The 27,212-nt window shown below is 40.9% G+C and overlaps 1 protein-coding gene across 1 annotated transcript in view; it reads right to left on the bottom strand.

The window, feature by feature from the left end:
- Positions 1-18,955, bottom strand: part of emc2 (ER membrane protein complex subunit 2) — a 32,460-nt gene extending 13,505 nt beyond the window's left edge. Inside the window, exons 1-7 of the mRNA XM_027149295.2 lie at positions 18,799-18,955; positions 17,229-17,342; positions 14,496-14,560; positions 12,000-12,085; positions 10,107-10,164; positions 4,587-4,672; positions 4,365-4,424 (exon numbers count right to left, since the gene is read on the bottom strand). Of these exons, the coding sequence (XP_027005096.1) occupies positions 4,365-4,424; positions 4,587-4,672; positions 10,107-10,164; positions 12,000-12,085; positions 14,496-14,560; positions 17,229-17,342; positions 18,799-18,838 (509 nt within the window). The 5' untranslated portion in view covers positions 18,839-18,955. The remainder of the gene's footprint in view (positions 1-4,364; positions 4,425-4,586; positions 4,673-10,106; positions 10,165-11,999; positions 12,086-14,495; positions 14,561-17,228; positions 17,343-18,798) is intronic.
- Positions 18,956-27,212: the final 8,257 nt, after the last annotated feature.

The raw sequence follows: 27,212 nt of genomic DNA, 5'->3' as shown, positions 1-27,212 counted from the left end.
GACACACACACACACACACACACAGGCAGACACACACACACACACACACACAGGCAGACACACACACACACACACACACAGGCAGACACACACACACACACACACACACAGGCAGACACACACACACACACACACAGGCAGACACACACACACACACACACACAGGCAGACACACACACACACACACACACACAGGCAGACACACACACACACACACACAGGCAGACACACACACACACACACAGGCAGACACACACACACACACACACACACAGGCAGACACACACACACACACACACACACACAGGCAGACACACACACACACACACACACACACACAGGCAGACACACACACACACACACACACACACACACTCAGACACACACACACACACACAGGCAGACACACACACACACACACACACACACAGGCAGACACACACACACACACACACACACAGGCAGACACACACACACACACACACACACAGGCAGACACACACACACACACAGGCAGACACACACACACACACACACACAGGCAGACACACACACACACACACACACACACACACACAGGCAGACACACACAGGCAGACACACACACACACAGGCAGACACACACACACACACAGGCACACACACACACACACACAGGCAGACACACACACACACACACTCAGACACACACACACACAGGCAGACACACACACACACAGGCAGACACACACACACACACAGGCAGACACACACACACACACAGGCAGACACACACACACACACAGGCAGACACACACACACACACAGGCAGACACACACACACACACAGGCAGACACACACACACACACACAGGCAGACACACACACACACACACAGGCAGACACACACACACACACACACACAGGCAGACACACACACACACACACACAGGCAGACACACACACACACACACACAGGCAGACACACACACACACACACAGTCAGACACACACACACACACACAGCCAGACACACACACACACACACAGGCAGACACACACACACACACACAGGCAGACACACACACACACACACAGGCAGACACACACACACACACACAGGCAGACACACACACACACACAGGCAGACACACACACACACACAGGCAGACACACACACACACACAGGCAGACACACACACACACACACAGGCAGACACACACACACACACAGGCAGACACACACACACACACAGGCAGACACACACACACACACAGGCAGACACACACACACACACACAGGCAGACACACACACACACACACAGGCAGACACACACACACACACACACAGGCAGACAGACACACACACACACAGGCAGACAGACACACACACACACACACAGGCAGACACACACACACACAGGCAGACACACACACACACACAGGCAGACACACACACACACACACACAGGCAGACACACACACACACACACAGGCAGACACACACACACACACAGTCAGACACACACACACACACAGGCAGACACACACACACACAGGCAGACACACACACACACAGGCAGACACACACACACACACAGGCAGACACACACACACACACAGGCAGACACACACAGGCAGGCAGACACACACACGCAGGCAGACACACACACGCAGGCAGACACACACACGCAGGCAGACACACACACACGCAGGCAGACACACACACACACACAGGCAGACACACACACACAGGCAGACACACACACACACAGGCAGACACACACACACAGGCAGACACACACACACACAGGCAGACACACACACACACAGGCAGACACACACACACACACAGGCAGACACACACACACACACAGGCAGACACACACACACACACAGGCAGACACACACACACACACAGGCAGACACACACACACACACAGGCAGACACACACACACACACAGGCAGACACACACACACACACAGGCAGACACACACACACACACAGGCAGACACACACACACACACAGGCAGACACACACACACACACAGGCAGACACACACACACAGGCAGACCCACACACAGGCAGACACAGTCAGACACACACACACAGGCAGACACACACACACACAGGCAGACACACACACACACACAGGCAGACACACACACACACACAGGCAGACACACACACACACACACAGACACACACACACACACAGGCAGACACACACACACACACAGGCAGACACACACACACACACAGGCAGACACACACACACACAGCAGACACACACACACACACAGGCAGACACACACCACACACACAGGCAGACACCACACACACACCCAGCCATACACACACACACACACAGGCAGACACACACACACACACAGGCAGACACACACACACACACAGGCAGACACACACACACACACAGGCAGACACACACACACACACAGGCAGACACACACACACACACAGGCAGACACACACACACACACAGGCAGACACACACACACACACAGGCAGACACAACACCACACACAGGCAGACACACACACACACACAAACTGGCAGACACACACACACACACAGGCAGACACACACACACACACAGGCAGACACACACACACACACACAGGCAGACACACACACACACACAGGCAGACACACACACACACACAGGCAGACACACACACACACACACAGGCAGACACACACACACACACAGGCAGACACACACACACACAGGCAGACACACACACACACACAGGCAGACACACACACACACACAGGCAGACACACACACACACACAGGCAGACACACACACACACACAGGCAGACACACACACACACACAGGCAGACACACACACACACACAGGCAGACACACACACACACACAGGCAGACACACACACACACACAGGCAGACACACACACACACACAGGCAGACACACACACACACACAGGCAGACACACACACACACACAGGCAGACACACACACACACACAGGCAGACACACACACACACACAGGCAGACACACACACACACACACACAGGCAGACACACACACACACACAGGCAGACACACACACACACACAGGCAGACACACACACACACACAGGCAGACACACACACACACACAGGCAGACACACACACACACACAGGCAGACACACACACACACACAGGCAGACACACACACACACACAGGCAGACACACACACACACACAGGCAGACACACACACACACACAGGCAGACACACACACACACACAGGCAGACACACACACACACACAGGCAGACACACACACACACACAGGCAGACACACACACACACACAGGCAGACACACACACACACACAGGCAGACACACACACACACACACAGGCAGACACACACACACACACAGGCAGACACACACACACACACAGGCAGACACACACACACACACAGGCAGACACACACACACACACAGGCAGACACACACACACACACACAGGCAGACACACACACACACAGGCAGACACACACACACACACAGGCAGACACACACACACAGGCAGACACACACACACAGGCAGACACACACACACACACACAAGCAGACACACACAAGCAGACACACACACACACACGCAGGCAGACACACACACACACACGCAGGCAGACACACACACACACACAGGCAGACACACACACACACAGGCAGACACACACACACACAGGCAGACACACACACACACACAGGCAGACACACACACACACAGGCAGACACACACACACACACGCAGGCAGACACACACACACACGCAGGCAGACACACACACACACGCAGACACACACACACACACACAGGCAGACACAGGCAGACACAAAGGGATAAAAATATTTTCCTACAATGTTTATCTCCGGCATAAACACAAACTCCTGGCAACTGAGATATCATTGAAAGGGGAGTTTTATCCTGAGTATGAAAGAGGGCTTAAGGAGCAAATCCTATTAAAGCCCTACTCCATGTGACAAACAGATCCTGAGCTCAATGCAGGCCTCTGACTGAGACTGGCATTTCACTGGATTTCCCTCAGGCTGTCCCACAACCCCTCGGGATGTGAAGGATTCCCTCAGACGGACATTGAATCTTGAAGCCTTATGCTTGTGATGTTTAAGTTCTTGTCACAAACAAACAGCTTCCAGATTTGTGAATTCACATGTACACCATTATCTGGAGTAAGGATGGGGCGGTTTGGTGAAATTCCTGAAATTTCATTAACAGCTTTGGCGAGTGTGAAAGAACAATGAAATAAGCCATGTTTTCATATGCTAAAATGACTACCAAACACACAGAGTACAGATAAGAGATCAATTGTCATTACTCATGTTCGTTGATGTAGAGTTCTGACAGCTCATGCCATGCTTCCTGGTCTCCCACAAACCTGCAAGACAAAAGTGACAGTTAGGTTCTTTACCAGACAAAAGCAGGGTTAAGGAAGGGGCTCAGGGGCCAGCTCAATCAAAAGGCAAAGCCCCTTTTAATTAAAAAGTGGAGGGGAAGGGGAGGAGAGAATGGGGCCCAAATCCGCTTGTAAAACACTCACTGCTCCAGATATTCATTGAGTGCCCGGATGGCCTCAGTGCTCTTGCCCTGTGCACGCAAAATGGAGATCTTGCGCTTCCTCGCTGCCTGTGGAGAGACAGCAACAGAGGATTAGTGCTCTGAGGCTTCAAGTGTTTGTCCCTAAGAGAGCAAAGGACACAAGAGAGCAAGCAAGGAGATGTGTAAATGATCAGAGTACAACTGGAGTGACCTGCTGGAATGTGCACTTTCACCTTCCTGTCTATGCTACATACTGATCAGTCTTATCAATCTTATTCAAAGAGAACAAAAACATTGGCCAGGCCGTTATTCACACGGCAGAATATAAGTGTTACACTGCAGCTTTACAAGGGTAAAAAAAAAAAAAAAAAACAGCCTTCTCAATGTACTTTATTAATGACAGCAATGCTCCAGATTACGGACTGTAAAGACTTTTTTGGAGACGCTCATAGACTATGACATCATGAGCTTGCTACTTAGAGGTGAACATTTAGCCAGACCAGATAAGTGGTGACTCATCATATTTAAGTGGAGAAATTAGTATATTAATCTAAGCTCGGGCCAGCACGAACCCAGGAGCTCCCTTAGGCTTAGATCGCATCAGCCCCAGATCACGTTCACTTTTTTTCCCTCCTATTCTTAATTCGACCTTCTGGCAGACGAGACTCTCATCAATCTAAATCAAACTGTATTACGAATGCTTCTATGACTTTTCCAGGAGTTCATTTTTTTATATGTACAAGTGCAGCTTTAACCATAGAAGTGTGCAGTCTTGCCACACAGCTTATTTATGGACTGGCATTTGATAGAGTGGCTCTTCCTTACTCCCACACTGCAGACCAAACCCTGTTGCGCAGGGCATGAGTCACATCTGAGCAGCAATAAATCTGAAACTGTTCCGACACCGCTGCCACTCCAAATCCACTTATCCATCACACAGGCAGGCACAGCCACCAGCTCTGCTGAGAGCACCGGGCCGAGACGTCGTGCTGACACACGCACACGTGTGCACTTCAAAAGAACTTCGCATGGCGCCCCAAACCCAAACTGAAACCTAATACCTAATTAGGCCATCAAAAAACAGACAGCAACAGATGATCTATATGGAATAGTGACATTCTGTTAGTACAACTAAATCTGTGGGTTCCTGGTAATGTTGGCAATACATGACATTAGTTTTAATGAACTGTAAATATTTTTACAAAAGCCCAAAAATAAGCCACTGTGCTGTATTTTAACTTCTTCCTTCCAGAATGACGGAGGCTGATCGCAACGTGTAAAAACATGTTAAACACATCGCTCTCCCAGAGGTAACAATTTCGAGAAGACTGACCATGTTATTGTCAGCACTCTTTCTGAATTAGCACTTGAAAGCCTTCACACTGAGGAGATGGGTGTTTATAGCTGCACTCCTGTTTCTACAGGCCCACAGGCCGGAGGGATTACGCAGCCTTTGCTTGTTCTCCCTTAAAGAAAAAGCCATCCAATTATTACTGAATGTATTTTACGGAGTATGTATATTACTGAATATGGATGAAACGCACTAGGATCTTCAAATCTCTCTCTCTCGCTCATCGATTATATATTCAAACTTTCTTTAACTGTCCACCTTGACTGCAGACTGTAATGTTTCTTTCAGTAGGTATTAAATAGGAGTCAGTGCTGCTTTCGCCACATAAATTGTGCATAACCGAATTGTGGTTTTGCAATTCAATCAAATATTTTGGTTAATAATTTATACGTTATTAATGCTCTAAACACGTTGCCAAAACTCCACCAAGCCAAGTTATGCTAATACAGTGCAAAGATGAAAGATTTATTAGAAAGCAAAATCTTCCGAACCAGTGTCACTGACGTACATCAACTTTAGGGCTTTTTAATAACCATGTGGGTGAGAAGCGCCCACACATGATTGGACAAGCATCTAGAGTTAGTTCAGTACAAGCCCTCTTTTAGGAAACCTAAGCTTACAAATGATGCATCATTCGACAGAACTGCTCTATTTAATATAACGGGAATTTTCGTTGAGCTCAAATGCTTTTGTCAATTACAGATCGAATGTGAGGAATGAGATGTTAAGCGAATCCGGAACGTTATTCAATCTTAAAAGGGCTAATTAAGTTAGATTTGATTGGATTGAAGTAATGGTCATAATACCAAGCATATTGTGAGTGAGCACTTCAATGTGGAGAGAAAGGAAGTGAAAGCAAATTGTATACATGCACGAAGGAGTTTTTTTTTTCTAGAGCGTTGCTGTAGGTATTGGAACACAACAAATGGTGGAAGGCCTAACGCATACTTCTGACATACTTTTGACACCGCCATGGCACAGAAGCCTTGAACAATTTTTTGTTGATTCAACAATTTTGGTTAATGGGTACCACATCTATTCTACAGCCTGTAATTACAACAGCTCACTTTCCAATCTCAGCTCTGCACGTTGGGATGCCTCACAAGTCTTCACCGTAACCGCCAATTTTCCGCCATTTTCTTGGATCATCCTTTCCCTTCTTACATTCCGTGATGAGAAAATAGTGTCCAGATAAGTCTAACCCAAACCAACAAAGACAGGTAGCCCAGATGATGTCATCCACTCCCATACCACAACCTCTGCTGCCCATCTGCCAACCAGTACATCTGCTAGCCAGAGTTTTGGATTGTGGGAAAAAATATATGACCTGGTGGACATCGCAGCGCAGTTTTGTTCCATTCCCGCCCACAGGTTTGAGGACACGCAATCTAATGGGAGGTGACCGGTGTTTGGAAATCAGGAAATAATCAGATCCTATCAGAGAATTCTGGGCTGGACCTCAATATGTCGGAAGAGTTCACAGGGCACCTGCATAATGACACAACGTTCCCATAAGTGGGCGATTCTCACCCAGCCAACACCAGACATGAACGACAGAACTAATGGATTTTATCTTTACTGATGTAGGCAGACCAAAGGATGGAAACTACTAAAAGCTACACAACTAATATAAAAGACATAGACAAACATTACTGAATTTTCAACCCTGACAAGTCAGAAAGCATTTATAATTTTTCTGTAAAAGCAACTTTAAAACTAATAATAACTAGCTTAAAAACATTTATATGGTGAAGAGCTTTCAGTAAAGAGCCAGTTCTGTAACATTCATGGAAGGAGCCTGGAGTGTCAAAGCTGAGTATTGGGACATTTTACCCTGGACAATGTCTTCATGGAGAGTTTGGTCCTATTAAATTCATTCAAAAGAAAGAAAATAAATAAACAAACAAATAAGTAAGGAAGGAAGGAAGGAAGTAAATAAATAAATATTGTTGCTGGACAATTTTGGAAAAAAATCCTGGGGTATCAGAAAAATAAAACACTAGCACCTGCCATTAGTAGAAATAATACAGAGAGAGAGAGAGAGAGAGAGAGAGAGAGAGAGAGAGAAAGAGAGAGAGAGAGCATGAAAGAAAAAAAGACAACATTTCATTTTATTACCTAAAGCCCTGCTAAATTCTCTCCAAATATCTACAGCTTAGAGGCGAATTTTGAATTCTTTTGCTTTGTTACACGTTTGACTGTCGGTACACAATAAATAAATATGATCTAAATACTATTTAAATGTATTTATGGATAAAATAAAATAACCCTGTATTTTATTGACCAGTAATTGTATCTAGTTCTGAACAGTTTTCAAATAAACTGTCCATTTTTAAGAAAATAAATTGTGCTTCATTTTGCATTGCTTGATTTACTCTACATAACATTTAGCAACTTGTACAGCAATAGATCCTCCGTCAGAATAAGATATTACACAAATCGATTAAAGTCTTTTTTTTTTTAAGCACATACTTTGGCCACATCTCCTTACATTCCAACTCCAAAATGATTCGCTAATGGAGCCTCACAATTTCTCCAGATTTTCTAACAATCACGCATGGCTCAGAGAGTCTTCAGAGAGTTGATTAGTAAATATGATGATGTAATGCACATTAGATCACAGGTTCAACTTGGACAACATGTGAAAATAAGGAAAACAGGTTTCCATGTGGGAATGTGTTATTTTCATGCCCAGAGGAGCAAAAAGGTGTAAAAATTCAAAACTGATATCAAAAAAATAAGACCAGCCAAAAAAAAAAAAAAAAAAACTTTTTGGACTTGACTGATATGATTTGACACTATCCATTTTGGATCAGTTATCACAATCTCCTGTTTGTTAAATGTGTTTGCAATTTAATCATGGGAATCAGGACAGAGTCTCAGCTGACTAGCCTGAAAAACAAACAAAACGGAAAAAGAGTGATGGGTTCTCTGTGGGCCAAAAGAAGCAGTAAAATAAATGAAATGATATAATGAATGCAAGAGGGATCGAGGACAGCAGCAAGTGAGATGAGTATGACACGAAGGAGCCTTTTACCAGTGAGATGGAGATGACGATAATTGAGGGAGTTAGTGCAGTCAGTCACAGCGGCAGTGTAAGAGAAGTGACTGCATCATGACACGTGACGGTTTATTGACTTTGTGAGCAAAGCTTCCATAGGTTTGAAACGGACTGACTGTTAGGTGCAGAATCCGTCTCTGCTTCGTTCTGTCCAGAGAAAACATTTCTTACGAATAAGCAAGTCCATGTGTCAGAGTTGTGTTGAGCTTCTACAGCAAAGAGCCAAAACAAACACAGATTCATTTGAGAATCCATTAAAGCATTTTTTTTATATAGCCACGTGTCCATGTGGAATAGATTAACAGCAGGTGTGGAGTTTAGTGAATGCAGGATGGGCTGACTGGGACAGACTGGCAAAACTAGGGCATATCTGGTTGCTGTAAATAATTCAAAAGGTAAAAAAGATGAACAGCTAACCTTAGCCACATAGCTAATGTTTTTGTGAGTTAATGTTATTTAAACTGAGCAGCAAAATAAGAAGCATTTCCATGTTGAGTCAGAAAGACCTGACATGAGCCACATGCTGGTTTTATGGGCTTTATGGGGTTACAGATCAACTGCATGATAGACTAGGTTTTTTGCAAAATATAAGGGGACAGAAACAAATCCCAACCAAGTGCACTGTTTTTTTGCCAGGCCAAAAAAAAAAAACCCTGAACATAATGTGGGGATTAAAGCTAGAGGAGGGGAAGAAACATTGAAACATTTGCATCTGCATTTAGTATTGTTTTTTTTATTACTATTATTTCTTTTTTTAGTATGAAAAGTATTCAATACTAACAAGAGAACAATGCAGAGAGCGAGACAGTGAGCTAAAGAGAGAGCGAGACATAGATCAAGACAGCGAGACAGACCGAGAAAGAGAGAGAGAGCAAAAAGACAGCGAGAGAGTGAGACAGAGAGCAAAAGACAGCGACAGAGAGTGATAGAGAGAGATAAAGAGAGCGAGAGCGAGAGAGACCGAGCGAGACAGAGAGGGAGAGAGAGCAAAAGACAGAGTTAATAGAAAGGACAAAGTTCAACTAAGTTACATGACTTGCACAGAACTTCATTCCATTTGATATGATACAATCAAATCACAGAAAGCTGATCTTTATTTCTTTACTCACCGTATTAGTGGGATCATCTTGCAGTATTGAATCATACAACTTGTTGGCATCATCATACCTTTAAAAGTAAAGAGCTGTGTCATCATTTGTTAGGCAGGAGCAAAATCAACAGAGCTCAAGGTAATTAACGTCTTGTATGGAAAGCTGCTTAACTCCTCACAGAGCGCTTGCACAAATTAGCAGTGTATCTAAGGAAGGAAATAAACAGTTGTCTAGCGTGCCTGTAGTGAGAGTCTCTGTGCAGCTTAAAAATAAATCAAGTTCACAAATGAATACAAACATTTGAATCTGCAGTAATTGCTCAAACTTTCTTCTGGATTTACAAAGACTGCTGCACCGGAAACAGATCAGTCCTCACTGCTTCCTCATATGCTGAGCAGGAGAAAAAAAATCATCAATTTAGGAAAAAAAGGAGAGGAGCAGCAGAGGAAACCTTTCATGACTTAATGTGCAGGAGGAAAAATGTTTGTTTGTAATTTAACATGGCTATTTTCATGGTGAGAAACAAATGAAAGTGTAGTGAAATGTGAGGAAAAAGATAAATAAGACCAAAAAAAATAACTTTAACTTTAAAAACAAACATAAATCTAAAAGCGAATCTGGCCTAATGTGATTAAAAATCTTTTAGAAGTTCTTTTAAAAAAAAAAAAACCTAGACAAGTTCATCACAGTCCAGTAAATATGGCACAAAGGTATTGGATTTTGGCATAAGGGCCATAAAGGAGGAGCTTCACCGGCTAAGAGAAACCCATGAATCGGTCTGGATGTGTTTACTCAGGAACAATTATTTTTAGCAGCAACACAACTGACTTTGTAAAGTTTATTTGTACTGCATTTTCTAAATCAGCTTGCCATTTTTAGAGATAACAGCTCATAATGGGTTTAAGGTCTGAGGATGAAACAGAGCACCTATTCATCTTTCTGAAGCTGAGGCCTCCACAGAAGCAGCATCTGCTCGCCTACTACCTGGAAATCCACAATGCCCTGCGACCCAACAAAAGTTATGTTCAAATTCTGAGTCGCCATGGACCACGGGCCATTTCAAATTACGCCAAAGGCTGCAAGTTCATTTTTGCAGAAGGAAGCTAAATTTGTGACTAAAAAAAAAAAAAGACCCTGCAAGCCGTGTCCTCCTGATTAAGACCCGTTTGTGCTCACAGCTGCCGACAGAAGCGACTCTGGATCCTATTATCAGTGAACAGCTCCACTTCTCCTCTAACATCCACTTTATTACTCAACTGCACTCTGGCACTTCTAACATAACCCAGCGATAGGCAAGCACGCCTCCACCACTTGGCTTTATTTATGTAAGATCCAAGCATGTTGTGTGTGCGTGTGAATGTGTGCGTGTGTAGAGCTTCGTTTAGGCAGCACAGTCTGATGGTAATTAGACTGAAATTTGCAGTTTATTTAATCTAACAGGCCAGAAGCGATCGCTCTCAATTATGGCATGAGCGATAAACAAGTCGATATGGTGCACAGACTGAAAACCGATGACTCATGAAATATAAACATATTAACATTGATTCTTAGTACTTTCGCTTGCTGAAACGAAAGGGTCTAGTGAAAACAAGATGTGACACGGTCTGTGTTTGTGAGCCTATCCGGTTATTTCTAATGCACCTAGAGGCTATGCAAAAGTCAAGGAAGGAAATAAAATAATAGCGAGACCCACCACTTCCTCTCTGGGAATTCCTCACTTTAGGCAAAACAACCACAAAATACAAAATCCTGGAACTATCCTTCACTCTTCCACTTAGTCAGAGGAATGATGGCTTACTAAATAAACAGCCTCCCACCCTTAAACCAAACCTGTACAGCGATCAGACCCACTACACCCCAACACCACACCCAAGGACAAGCTGGTTAAATTTGGGTTCTAATGAATCTTACCTCTCCAGAGCCTCAAGTCGCATGCCTGCTAATCGTGTTACTCTGTGACTGTCTGGAAACTGTCTCTTCAGCTCCTGTAGGCAACTCTGTACAAAATATAAAAACCTGTATTGGAAGCACATAATGCTGGGTATAAAAACCTAAACAGAAAAGGCGTGGAGTCAGTGTCGAATTATGACAACATGCAGATCACTGTACTCTTATTATATGTTACAGGCAATGATATTCTCAGAATTTCAAGTCTGGCTCGACAGTTCTCACAATCCTTCAGGGCACAAGGAAGGCATGCATCGAGTCTCTTCTCTGTTCTGGCACTTACCTCTTCCTGAAATACTTAGAAACTGGCACTTAATTAGAGACATGGTGAACCAGTATCAGGATGTATTCATTGATAGAAATTTCAAAACACTTCGGAGAATTTCGGAGCACAACTCGCCCCGGATATGAGCATCTGCCAAAATGCCATAAATGCAAAAATACCTCTGCATAGACAAATGATTCCTTTTTTTTATAATTCAAGACATAAAAATTGAAAATTGTATAAACTCACTGGTCTGAGAGAGCAATATAACCTATATGAAAGGTCTTTGCTGACTATAAGTACAACAGAATGTCAATATGTTAAATTCATGATGCAATGAGAAGTTTCAGTGTTTTTCCTCTTTACAGTGATTACACATTCCTGTTTCACACGCTGAGGAATGATGCTCATCTAATCTAATGATTTCCTGGTCAAAAAGGAAAGGTTACTCCTTTGCTGCAAGGTGGGTACAGTGTACTATTGTAATTTTGGTCTAAGGGATCAGGTCCAAAAGTTAGAAATATTCCACAACCCTTTTTGCCACATGGTCTGGGGTGATGTAGTTGTGTGAAGTAGACATGTGAAGAATATGAGAGATTATTGTCACATACAGAGAGCAATCACTTCTTGTCAGGTATTCCTGCAGCACCTTTAATATTACCGTAGGTCTCTTGGCAGCCTCCCTGGTAATTATTCGTCTTGTCCTTTTATACGTTTTGGAGGGACATCCTGTCCTTGGCAAGTTCTTTGTGAACCATGGATTTAGCAGTCGGATGAAACCAAGATGATGTGAAGAAAATCCTACAGAAGGAATCTTCTTTTGGTTAAGATGTGTGCTTTGGTTCATTGTCATGTTGAAAAGTAAAAGTCCTCATCAGTTTCACCTCCAGCTTACTAGCAGACACCTGGTATTTGTATTTGTTCAGTATTCCCTCCGCCTTGATAAAGGCCCCAGTTTCGGTTGAAGAAAAGCAGGTCAAAAGCATGATGCTGCCACCACTTGCTACACTGTGGATATATTGTTCATTTGTAGTAATTATATCTTTTGGAATTGGTCTCATCAGTCTATTACACATTTGGTCACATGGTTTAGGGCAATAAAGCAGAGCCTGGATGCTTTTTGTGAGATGCTTCTATCTGTTCCTACAACGTAGCCCAGTCATGTGAAGAATATGAAAGTAGGTCTCCTGGCAGCCTTCCTCATATTTGTCTTGTCCTTTTCTAATTTTTGGAGGGATTTTCCTTGTAAGCGCTTTGTCGACCATGGATTCAGCAGCTGGATGAGATCAAGAATAGTTGACAAAAATCCTACAGAGCAGCTGTTCTTTATTTGAGGATAATCGGAATCATTTTATTAATGAAAGCTGTATGAAGTATTTTTGAACATCAGATTGAATGGGATTGGTTCATTAGGAGCCACGCCCCAATTATAAAAGGGTGTGCACAGTTACACAAACAGGATATTGTCACTTTTCTCCCTATTTTGTCCCAAAATGTTTCTGCTTGTTTTTCCGGTTAATCTTGCACATTGAAATTTATATTTCATCTCACAAAAAACCTGCCATTTTAACATCACTTTTGAATTATCATAAAAAATATTTTCAACATGTGAGAGAGACACAATTTCATAAAATAACAGATAGCTAGATAGAAAGCTAGATAGCTACATACAATAATCAACATACATTTACAGATTTTATTTCACATTAATAACTCAAAACATTCACCAGTTTCTTTAACAGAAATCATGGCTGCATGTTTTAAGTAGGAAAATGGAGTCAAGCATAGGCAAGTGTACTGACTAAACAGTTTCTAATGTGAGATGGCAGGAAGGGCAGGGTTTCCAGAGGCTCAGTAAATCCTGGAGAGTCCAAAAAACCTACGCAACTTTCACTTATTCCACATTCATGTCAACTGGTTCATCTCCTGGTTTATTGGTGAGAGGGGAAAAGGAGACTCTTTTGGCAAAGTATTAGGGAGAACACATAGCGGCATTGTGTGACATTAATCTACGGCATTCCTGGTTGGCAGATCTGCATTAGGAGATATTTATCTCAGTCTTTGTATTAATCTTTAGTGACTCTTTTCCAGCATATGTTTTGTGTCTGAATAGCAGGGTACCAAAGCAGCATAGTGTGTGAGGGGATGAAGGTTGGGCTGAGAGAATGAGGGAAGGAGGAAGACTAGTAACTCACCCAGGCCAAATCATCCCGACTGCAGTCCAGCGCTGCGATCATCACTTGCTCGTAAATTATCCAAACTGAGAGGAAGAAAGAAACACAAAAACAACAGCAAATTAGTAAACTTCATTTTAAGGCAGATACATGTGACAAAAAACTTGACAAATCATGTGAAAATATAGCAGAAAATGCAAGACACATCCATCACTAACATCACTGCTGAAAGCTTTTTTGTTACTAAACATTGCTTATAGGATAGTAATTAGATTTTCATACAGAGTGCTGCAACAGATTTAAAAATAACTACATCTCTCTTATGTTAGTCCTGACTAACTGTATATGACCTTTGGAAATAATATGGTAACTATTTCCACAATAGCAGAATAAGCTACCATGAATAATTATCCAGATCTTCAATGAATTACAGTCTAATACAGACGTGAAAAAGGCCATGACTCTGGGATTATTTCACCAATAAGAGATTCATGAGGCGTTTGGGATGGTGCCCTGTTGCCAATCATCAAAATATATTTCCTAGTGTTTCCACAAAGTGCTAATAAAAGTCAAATGCTTAGCAAAACGTTAGTGTGACCTTTTCACTTCAACAATAAAAAATGGGCTGATTAATGGGCTTGGCTGATGGAACCAATTAATGAAATTAATGCTCCATATCAGACAAGTGTGTTTCACAGTCTGTGCATATTTCATCAGCTGCAACCTGTTAATTGAGAAAGAGCAATAAAACTTACTTACTGAGCAGGAATTTAAAAAAAAAAAAAAAAATTTAAAAATGTGCCAAAACAATCGCCTTCAACTCCTTCTGGGTCTTTCGAGTTTTTATGATTGCAAGTCTTGCTTTGATAATTACCGTCTTGTTTCACAGCCAGTTTCAAAGCTGGTTTCAATAAAACCAGGCGGTGTTAAGTGTTTACCTCTTTCGTTAAATACTGTATGAATCATAATGACTGCAGCAGCCAAAACAGTTGAATAAAGCTCTCCGTATGTGCAACTCATCACGCGGCGCCTTACGCCTTCACATTTTATATTTGAGTTGCGGGCAGGTCAAGAAAAAATCTGATGAGAACATATGTGTATACTGTGTATACTGAGGTGATCAAAAAGAAGTAATAATCATTTGCTTGGACCCAAGTGCAGATTATTAAGTGAAACAGTGTGTTTTAGACATGAGCCATTTACTGGCCTGTGTTCTCCTGTTGCTCGTTTATCATGCTGTCAGAAAACCTGGATCATAAGTGGTGAAAGTAACAAATATACTTTAGTAAATTAAAGTAAGAAGGACAGAATAGAAAGGCAATGATAACATTATAAGTGATCGGAAAGCTTGTATCAGTTCACACTGATAACCTTCTGATATTGTTTTCTATTAAAACAAAATTATTTATTATTTAATTATTATTATTATTAAAATTATTATTTAAAAAAACACAATCAACTAAATAGTCTGCTAGCAGGATATTGCAATAGACCTTCATTTCAAATGAGGAACTTCTGCTTTTAAAAACTTTATAACAGAAAGCTTCTGATTGTATTACTTGTGATAGTCAGTCAGTGTCAGTGTGCTGGTTGGGTGGAAAATTTCATACAATGTAATGTGTGGAGCAGACTGGGAAAACCATTTATATAGGGAGTTTCTGTATATTTTAAACAACATTATGAAACCTACATGAATTCAAAAATGTTTTGCTTTTCCTTCTAATGTAAAGTATTTATTTAGCATTTACTTAAACTTCCCCCAATAGTGAAATGGAAGTAAACTGCATTTAAAGCTTCAGATTGCGAGGCAGGTGTCATGTTGAGCACAGAGCATTTTGATAGACATTATCTAATTATTAGCTGAATTCATTAGGATTGTGTGTCACAAAACTGTCCCTGAAACTTAATCGAAGCAGGACAGTGGTAGTGTGAAGAAAGTGCACTTGGCTAGCTAGGTCTGACATCTGTAGAAAGTGGCTGTGTGAGAAATCTCATACTGTAACAATACCTACTGCAATCGATTCAGGATTGCAAGCTCATGATTCGGGAGCTGCTGCACAGCTGTTGATACATGTACTGATGTATCAGCGTGTACTGCATGTACTGATCAATCTGGACATACTATATCATGTCATGTGACCTACAAAAACCTTTTTATTTGTGTGTATACACAGTGGAAATAAAGTCTGCACACCCTAATTAAAATGCCAGGTTTCGGTGATGTAAAAAAATCAGACCAAGATAAATAATTTCAAAACTTTTTCCACATTTAATGGAATCTATAACATTTACAACTTAATTAAAAACAAGATGGTATGATCTGAAGAGGGCTGTGCACAAGAGATGCACTTACAGTCTGACAGACTTGAAGCATTTTTGCAAAGAAGCGTGTCAAAGATGCAAAAGACAGCTTGTTATACCTTTAACTTCGACTCCACACAGTTTTCAGGATGTGTCCACGTATTATAATGCATGGAAGTCAAAAATTATGTTCAAAATTCCCACTTCTGATCTAAGCTGCATGTTGTCAAATTATGGCTATATGCTAAAAGTAAAAGTGGCTAAAAACCTGCTTGTTTCTGTTTAGTTTTGGTCAGGAATGCTGTGATCTCTTGCATGTTTGATGAACATTATTTATGATAAAGTGACTATGGTAGGAAAAGCAGCAGAGTTATCAAACATCCACAACAACAACAGATTACACAGCAGATTACACAGCTATGTACATGCTGTAACCATGTAGTTTAGACTTACTGTCGTCTCCGAGCTTTGACGCGTGTTCATTGATCAGTTCCTCGCCGACGTCCACAATCTGCTCGCTATTCCTGTAATTCTCTTCCCGCCATTTTCGCAGTTTGTCACGCATCTCTACAAGAGAAAGCCATTAAAGTATGAAGTTTTTTATACAGATCATTACTTCAGCTTCATATTACATACATGTCACAAGGATTCCCCAGTGTCAGCACTTGGTAATAAGGCCAGCATCAAATATCTTTCACACACAGAGAACATTCGAGTTTCTCATTATTATAAGCCTTGTGACTTAAAAAAAAAAAAGACTGGTGAAGGAGTATATTATATTATATATATATATATATATATATATATATATATATATATATATATATATATATATATATATATATACACACACACACATTTAAAAATTCTCTTTTTTACTCAATGATAAAATAAACTATCTACATGGTTGCTTTGACTGTCAGACCTCTGCATATCAACTGACACACAAAACTGTTCCCACCCTTACACCATCTTAGTAACTGTGAGATACTGTTAATAAATAATATACAAGTTGTTTTCTGGGGTTATGTATAAGATTTGGTTCATCAATGGCACACACACACACACACACAACACAAATTATATCACAGGGCTGAATGATAAAATCCAGATATCAAGACAGCACTTAAGAAAAGAAATACTCGATACTGAATCGGTTCACTAGTTATAACACAGAAAAGCAAACAGTACAATCTTCCAGCCACAAAGATTTACTTCTCTGAGTGACTTCTTTTTCTAAATATATAAGCATTTTGATGATAAACACCTAAGTATGAGCTCGAAATAGCCTACAATAAACAGTTGAATCTATCAGCAGAATCAGTTTTTATGCTGATAAAACAATCATGGAAGGGAGAAAAAAAAACAGATATGGAACCTTATGCCCCCCCACACACACTCAGAGTAAACACCTATTTAGATGCCTAGCAATTAGCTAAATGAACATTAATAGCCCCTGGCTTCTTTAATGCAATGACAGAAATAGATCAACACAAAACGAGTAATATCTAAGACTTTTTGCCTGGAACAAATGAGGAAAACGGAGGTTAAATTAAACAAAAATCATGTAAATTGAATTAAAGGTTTATTTTTGGTTATTGAGCTAAAGTCTCGAGTTAGATTTAGGTGTAGCGAAGACAGTAACATCCTCATTGCTATAGTAACAGAAGGGTTTGTGTCCCAGAGACACTTATCCGTAAAGCTAGCTAAAGTAGCTAAATGTATGTAACGAAGGAAGCTGGCTGGCTGGGTGGGTAGCTTATAAAACAGTTCCTACCTACTAACGCTATTGTTATACAGTAGCATGGATAAATACACAAACATGTACGATATACATCCTAAGTGTCTTAAGTACTTGCTATATAGCTAAAGAACGCTAGCTTTTAGCTCCGTCCGTCCAAATAGCGTTACCTAAATAAACTGAACTATAAAATTATGGGAACAGGTCTTACACACGATGCCCTAAAGCATAAAAGCAATACCGACAAAGTCAATACGTGTTTAAAAAGATTATGTCATTTACCTTCCCATGTAACATCGTACAGTTCTGATACCGACGCCATTTTTTCTGCGACCAACCTTTCCTCTGGATAAGTCACGGGCTCACAGTTATGACGTCATCCATCGTGGTAACCGCATACTCCCAATACATCATGTGAAAGATTTAGTTCACCGTGTAATTAATTCTGTGGAAACTAATTAACTACTAAATTCTCTTAAATACATTATCGTACATTTAGAAAAGAAAAGTGGTGGATGTCTTAAGTATGTTGGTACTTTTTTTAAAGACTCCATCTCTGCCATTCTTCCTGACAGAATAGATCAGAATCAGAATCAGCTTTATTGCCAGGCATGTTTTCACATGCGAGGAATTTGCTTTAGTGACAGAAGCTCCACAGTGTAACAGAATGACTTATACAGTATAGATGAAATTGTATGTACACATTTAGTATAGATGAAATTGTATGTACACATTTAGTATAGATGAAATTGTATGTACACATTTCAAATGCAAATATAGACAATTTGTATGTACAAATTTGCAAGTGTGAGAAATGTGCAATTGAAGTATACAATATATACAATTTGTATGTACACATGTGCAATTGTGAAATGTGCAATGAAGTAAACAGTAAACATTTAGACAATATGAATGTACAGATGTGCAAGTATGAAATGTGCAATTGAGGTATACATAGTACAAATATTAGGCGTTGTGTGTTTCATGGTGTTAATTGTTCATCAGATGGATTGCTTGAGGGAACAAACTGTTCCTATGTCTGGTCGTTCTGGAGCTCAGGGCTCTGTAGCATCGACCAGATGGCAACAGTTCAAAGAGGGAGTGTGCTGGATGAGAGGGGTCTTGAGGGATTGACTTTGCCCTTTTGCTCACTCTGGAGAAGTACAGGTCTTGGAGAGTGGGGAGAGTTGTGCCAATAATTCGCTCAGCAGTCCGGACTACCCTATGTAGTCTTCTGAGGTCGAATTTGGTGGCTGAGTTGAACCAAACAGACACTGAGGTGCAGAGAGGATGGATTCAATGATGGCAGTGTAGAACTGTTTCAGCAGATCCTGTGGCAGGTTGAACTTCTTCAGCTGACGAAGGAAGTACAACCTCTGCTGAGCCTTTTTCACAATGGAGTCTATGTGAATGTCCCACTTCAGGTCCTGGGAGATTGTGTTTTCCAGGAATCTGAATGACTCCACTGCTGTGACAATGCTGTCCATGATGGTTAGTGGGGGGAGAGCAGGGGGGTTTCTCCTGAAGTCCACTATCATCTCAACTGTCTTGAGCGTGTTCGTCTCAACCTCCAGTCTGAAAGCAGACTCGTCACCGTCCTGGATGAGGCCGATCAGTGTGGTGGCGTCTGCAAACTTCAGGAGCTTGACAGAGGGGTCATTAGAGGTGCAGTCATTCGTGTACAGGGATAAGAGCAGTGGGGAGAGAACACAGCCCTGGGGGGGTGCCAGTGCTGATGGTGCGGGAGCTAGATTTGAGTTTTCCCAGTCACACTAGCTGCTGCCTGTCTATCAAAAAGCTGGTTATCCACTGACAGACGGAGGAGGGCACGGAGAGCTGGGTTAATTTGGGCTGAAGGAGTGATGGGATGATGGTATTGAAAGCAGAGCTGAAGTCCACAAACAGGATCCTCACATAACCCCCTGGTCTGTCCAGATGCTGCAGAACATAATGCAGTCCACCGCGGCGAATAGAATAGAAGCAGGAGGAGTTTGATCACATTATTAATTCATATATGTGGCTACATTAGTGACGTGACAAACGGCTAAGTATGGTGACCCATACTCAGAATTTGTTCTCTGCATTTATCCATCCAAAGTGCACACACACACAGCAGTAAACATAAACACACCACAGCAGTGAACATACACACACCGTGAACACACACCGTGAACACACACCGTGAACACACACCCGGAGCAGAGGGCAGCCATTTATGCTGCAGCGCCCGGGGAGCAGTTGGGGGGTTCGGTGCCTTGCTCAAAGGCACCTCAGTTGTGGCTGGCCCGAGACTCAAACCCACAACCCACAGACTCTCTAACCCTTAGGCCACGACTGCCCATTAGTGATATAACTAGATATATTGTTCAGATTGAATGGATAATGTCATTGTGAATGAATACAAATACAGATCTAGATTCTAAATTTAAAATCTTCAGACTAGGTCTGTGCTAGGACCCTCATGCAGTTTTCTTATCTTCGTGTGGAAAATTTCTACCACTGATAAAACTCAAAACCTACACAATTTACACTATATGGTCAAATGTTTAGGGACACCTCACCGAGACACCTATAAGAACTTGAAGAACAACTCATTTTAAAACCATGTGTAATATGGTGTTGGTCCCTCTTTTGCCAGTATGACTGCGTCCTACACTTCACTTGATTATCTCCACTTGGAAGACACAAACCCATTCAGCCACAAGAACATTAATGATTTTGAGGACTTATGTCAGGTGAGGAGGCATGACTGCAGTCATTATAGCTATTTTTCCCAGTAGTGTTTGAGGTCACCTTTCTGTAGCGGTCATTTGGGTTCTTCTACTCAAGCCTTGCCAAACCAAGTCTTATGGAGTCCACTTTGTGCACTGTCATACTAGAACAGATGTTGGCCTCTTCCAAAGCTTCTTGTTCCAGTGAAGGAAAATTGTAACACTTCAACATAAAAACCCTTTCTACATAATTGTGCAGTTTTGGTGCCCACATTGGTGCCCACATACTTTTGGCCATATAGTTCAGGTTTACCTAATTAGCATAGCTATTTATGGTACATTTCCACCACATAACAAATTTTTGAATTATTTAATCCACTTTATGATGGTATATAGTACTTTATATCATATATATCTTTTTAATAATAAACTAAAATTTCCAAAGTTAGATATTTGGTGAGAACAATTTATAGATAGAGATTATTTTATATTTAATTATGGCACATTTGATTTTTATAGTTCTAAATTTCAGGTGCATCTTCAGTCATGTGTTGGTCTATATTCCAGACCAGGTACAGTTTATTTAATTGTCCAATTACTTAATAAATTCACTGACCACTCTGGTCCACTGTGGCTATAGAGAATCATAGGAACATTTCTGTGGTTTCGTGTGTTGGGGCTATTTTTCTTCTCTGTGGGTTTAACTTGTCTCGCACGGGCTGTGGATCTGGCACTGTATCCACCACAATCACTGAAGTGGACTCAGCACAATCTGGCCCAAACCTGATGTCATACCACTTATGGAACTGACTGGACTGCCTGCGGGTTTCACCCGTCCGATCTTTCCTAAAAGGGCCACGTTAGTGTTAAAGCATAAGAGTACCATAAAATATCATCATCGTCATCTCTACAGCACTACAAAAAATACACAATGTGTGGTTTATCTTACATGAAGCTTGAACGATTCATGGATATGTAATTTCCCAGACTACAGATGGCAGTTAGTTGATATGTGGTCAGGCTTTTTCTGGAAATGCAAACAGTACTGTTACCACATTAAAACAAGCAAATGCTGCTCTTTGGATCTGAAAGGCTTCTCTTGGGCTGAAAGGCCATTGGGGTAAAAGCAACCATCTCTGGTCTAAAGTGGAACTTACCTGAGAAAAGGTGATGACAGGATAAAAGCAGTTCCCTTTAGCCTCAGGGACTTGAGATAGAGATGTGTCTGTATGCAAAGAGAAACTACAATACTGTTCATTTTTACTTGAGTCATTCCTGGTGTTATTGGTATTATTGTTGTGGAGAGCTCAGCATCCATTTGAAATGCATATATGCTTTTTTGAGCCTTCCGTTTTCAGATTTAGGGCTTTTTCTGTTAATGCTCAATGTTTGTGCCTAAAAAGTTTTGATTTTGGCCGACTTTGAAGTTTCTGGCAAAAGGAATCAGAGATGGTGCGCAACCGTAACCTAGAAATATGTAAGTCAGTGCTAGATTCCCCATGGTTTTAAGGTCTATATACTAGTATCCTGTAATTGCTGAAAATGATGGCGGATATGTTTTGCTTTGAGGCTTGATTTCAACCTCTGTCTCACATGAGCACTTTTACTCAGACAAAATTTTTCTCAGAGCCTCATTTCTGCTGTGATTTGGGCCTGTAAGCATGAAAAGTCTCATGAAGCGTCTTTGACACCCTTCACCCCAGACATAAGCACTCAAGGTCAGGGAATTCTGCTACATCTCAATTAATTATCCTATGCCCTACCCACATGTATCTTACGTTCCATGAACAATATTTAATTCTCGGTCGATCTGCACTTTGACGTTGTTCAAATGATTCAGAACGGTAGACGTGCAGTTTCTCTGACCTGGTGTAATAGTGTAATAGCTCAAGGTAGTGTAGGGTAGCAGCACGTGCACTACATTACATTCTGCTGGATTAGGTTTAATGGCAGCCGTTCCTTCTCATTAAATTCAGTTTAAACAGGAGCTTTAACAACACCGTGTTGGAGATGACTTTCAAAGTCATGGCCACTCGTGCCTTACATGTCTGCAGATGTGTTCACACTTGCAAGTAATCTCCTGGAATGAAGTTACCTAAGCATTAACAGAGAACTTCACACTGCAAGCTAAATAGAGGATATTCAGCAGGCACTAATTTTAAGACATATCGTCATTAAGCTTCTTAAGTCAGTTACAATTTCATAAGATCTTTCTTAATATGACTCTAAATGAGTAATTATAATACAATTAATATTGTGCTTCACTTTTACTTGGCAGGGAGCTGAAATAAGTTAATAATCCAAAAAAAATTTTTACGTTACAGGTGAAAAAGGTACTTCTGTGCTTACCACAAATGAATGAAGCTGAGCTATAACATTGTCTCTCTAAACTCTGCCATGTGCTTGAAAGATGTAGGACCGCAACCAAAAAGCAGCCCATTTATGCTGACAGCCTGAATACCTTTTTCCTGTTGTGAAACACTTTTTTTGTCTCAGGATACTCCACATTAGTCCTTGTCTTCGCTTGGAACACATTTTGTTTTGTAAAACTCTCTGAGGCCATATGGGACATGCCTTGGTTCCCGTCAATATGTGGGAGCACTAAAGCATGGCCCACAACTCATCCGTGGCATTGAAATCACTTTTTGGGCTTGGTTTGGTCACATCTTTGGCAAGACTTCCCAGCATTCAGTGCCTGATAAGCGTCAAAATCGAATGGTGAAAAGTGTGCACTGAGGTAATGAGCATGATAAGAAGACTATGAAAAAACAATAATTTGTACAGCTGTGGTTTATATAACGTACCACTCCAAACAAGGCGAAATATAGCAATCACAATATTTTTATCCAGAAAATCCCCTATGTCTTGGTGGTCTGGCCGACAACTCACCGCTATTATTGTAGCTGAAAACATGGGAAGATATGATGTACTTAAGGGGTCTGCTGTATGCTCAGGGTCCATCATGAAAAATAGCTGATATCTATGTCACTTTCAGTTACACTACATCTCTTTATAGGCATACAATTAAAAGAGAATTTAATCTTCCCCTTATCTACCAAACAAAAAATATTTGTGTGTTCGTAGCTTAAAGTGCCAACACTATAATTCTTTATGTGTCTTTTAAATTCAGCTGAGTTATTAACAGTTTTTACTGTCTGGCTGTAATTTGAATCAAAACCTCAAATCATACTTATAACTATGTTGCTTGTGGTGTACTTTAGACAACTTTAGGTGGACTTGGCCAAGTACGTTTACACAGCCAGAGCAACATCAAACTGAAGCTTTTAAATCATTAAACGGTTGGAAATGCAGTTTCAGCTTCTCAGGATGAGGTGCCTTTCTCTCTGTGCCTTGCTTCATGTGCAGTGCAGATGTCTTTCTGTGTTTGCTGCAATGAGAGGCCCTGTGTCTGAGTTTGCATTGTTTGTTGGGCCACTTGGCTGAAGCGATAACCCAGTGCCAACGACAATGCTATGTGGCTAGAGTTAGCGTTGAGCATAGTATCAGCAGTTATGTGATTTATATCCTGACAGGGCCAAGTGAGATGATGCATATCTTATGCACTAAAAACAAATGTTTGGGTTCATAACACTTGAAGTGTCAAGCAAAGAGGCATGTGTCCTGAGACTATAGATATGAATTATCCTCCCATTTTATGTTGGAATAAGGAGTGGGTGGGGAGGTGTTTGGCAGTCTCTCTCTCTCTCTCTCTCTCTCTCTCTCTCTCTCTCTCTCTCTCTCTCTCTCTCTCTCTCTCTCTATAAGTGGTCTATAGCGAACAAAGTGAACTAAAGTTTTTTTTTATAGACTCTTTAGCATTTGCGTCATTCTATTCTGCTCTATAGATGTAACAGAATATGAATACTATATTCCCGGATGAACTGATAATGTGTTATTAGCTGATACAGATACAGATAGAAGGTGCACTCTCCCTTTTTTTAAGCACGCTTGCCAGATTCACAAGGCATCTTATTCAGATTATTGTTAGGTATCAGGACGGGGCTCTTATGCAACACAAACACAAAAGGTTTTTACTTTAAAGCACGTGTGAGTGAGCGGTCAGATACAAAGAAACTCCACATTCAGTTATTATATAAACGTGAAACATATACAACGTCCCTTCATTCATACTTAGTAATTGTATGCTTAGGGGAATGCTGGTTTCAATTAGACTGCTAGTTTTGTTTATATATTGAGAAATAGACCCAAGTAATTTTTTAGACAAATATTGTGCACTGGTACAAAAAATAGCTGGAGGAGTAACAAAACAGGGTTTTAAAAACAAAATCTGTAGTTGAGAACAATTATGAATTTGAGTGATGAGGTTGAAAGCCAAAATTCACAGGCCATGCTGTTGATGCTGACAATTCTACATTTGATATTTCCCTCCAGTGTTTTCCAATGATTCCAGTAGAGTGCATATTTGATTAAAATAAAACTTTCAGGTTAGGCCTTTAGGTTAAAATATGAATGCAGATACAGATACTTAGAGCACTAAACAGATTGTGGCATTGTGTTACACCTTGATTTATTATATTTGAAGTTGAATGAGAATTAGGATTTTTTTTTCAGTAACTAAATTGAGGTTATATACGATGGATAATAAAAATCTACAAGCTACTATTAAAATGTCAGGATTTTGTGATGATAAAATGAAACAGAGATAAATAGTGTCAGAACTTTTTCCACCCTCTGTGTTAAATTATAATTTCATTTAAAATCTCATGTTCAAAAGTAATTATCATACAGCTGGCTTCAATGAATTTATTCTGAATAAAGTCAAGTAAAGAACAGTGGTTTCTGTAGGATTTTCTTAACTTCCTCTTGGTTTTTTCAGGACATCACCAAGAACACTAAAATGTATTAAAGGACAAGACTAAATACCATGGAGGCTCTTAGCACCTATGACAATACCTAATATGGTAAGAATATCTGTCAAGCAGTAATTTCTCTCTACATGTGACAATAATCTATATGTGAATAATTCTTCACATCTATAGACAGAGGGATAAACCTTTTTACAAAATAAAAGCATGCAAGCTCAGCTGTATCACCCCAATCAGACCAATACCAAGAGATATAATAATTCTATAATTACAAAGGAACAATATACCCACAGTGCAGCATGGTGGTGGTAGCATCATGCTTCAGAGCTGCTTTTCTTTAGCCAGAACTGGGGCCTAGTTGGAATATTACAAATAATAATTAATAAATAATTAATAATACCACATGATTTTAGCTCAAAACCTTCAGGTGTCTGGTAGAAAGTTGTAGATGAAAAGGACTTTTACCTTTCAACACAACAGCTACCCAAAACATGCATCCAAACCAACAAAGGAATGGCTTATCCAAAACAACATTAATGTTTCTGAATGATTTAGCCAGAACTCTGAACCTGAACCCAACTCAAATCCATTGGGTGAACTGCAGTGGGATGAGCATAAGAGATGTCCTTTCTTATTGTTTTTCACTTAATTTTTATATGTTGTAATTTCATATTGAGGGTGGAAAAGTCTGCCATGATTGATGTTGGTTTAATTTTATACATCACTTTTTTACATCACAAAATCCTTCCATTTTAACTGGGGTGTGTAAACTTTTTATATCTATTGTAGTCAAGATCTAAGCACCAACAAGCTCAGAAAGGAGTAGTTTTGTATAATTTGAAACTGAATTTAGTGTTTAGGTCTAAATTTTGTTTGTGTAAGTCTATGTAATGGATGCAAAAATAATAATAATAATAATAATTGGGGAACTTAACGATTACTACATAATAAATGCCTCACAGTGAATGGGGGGTTGGGGGTCCTGTAATATGCTGAGGAAATTTGTCTGTAACCACAAACAATTATGAGCCTCCCAAAGACTTCAGAAGGCTTTTTTAATAATGCTCATAACATATCTAGTGTAGCACCAGCATAAAGTGAAAAATCACTCTGCTGTGAAGCTTTACAGTCACTTGCCAGGATATATGATCACTTTTTT

Source organism: Tachysurus fulvidraco, chromosome 3 (assembly GCF_022655615.1).
Source record: "Tachysurus fulvidraco isolate hzauxx_2018 chromosome 3, HZAU_PFXX_2.0, whole genome shotgun sequence".
Lineage (NCBI taxonomy): Eukaryota > Metazoa > Chordata > Actinopteri > Siluriformes > Bagridae > Tachysurus > Tachysurus fulvidraco.
Note: the sequence above shows the minus strand (reverse complement) of the source record. Positions and strands in the feature narration are given on the sequence as shown.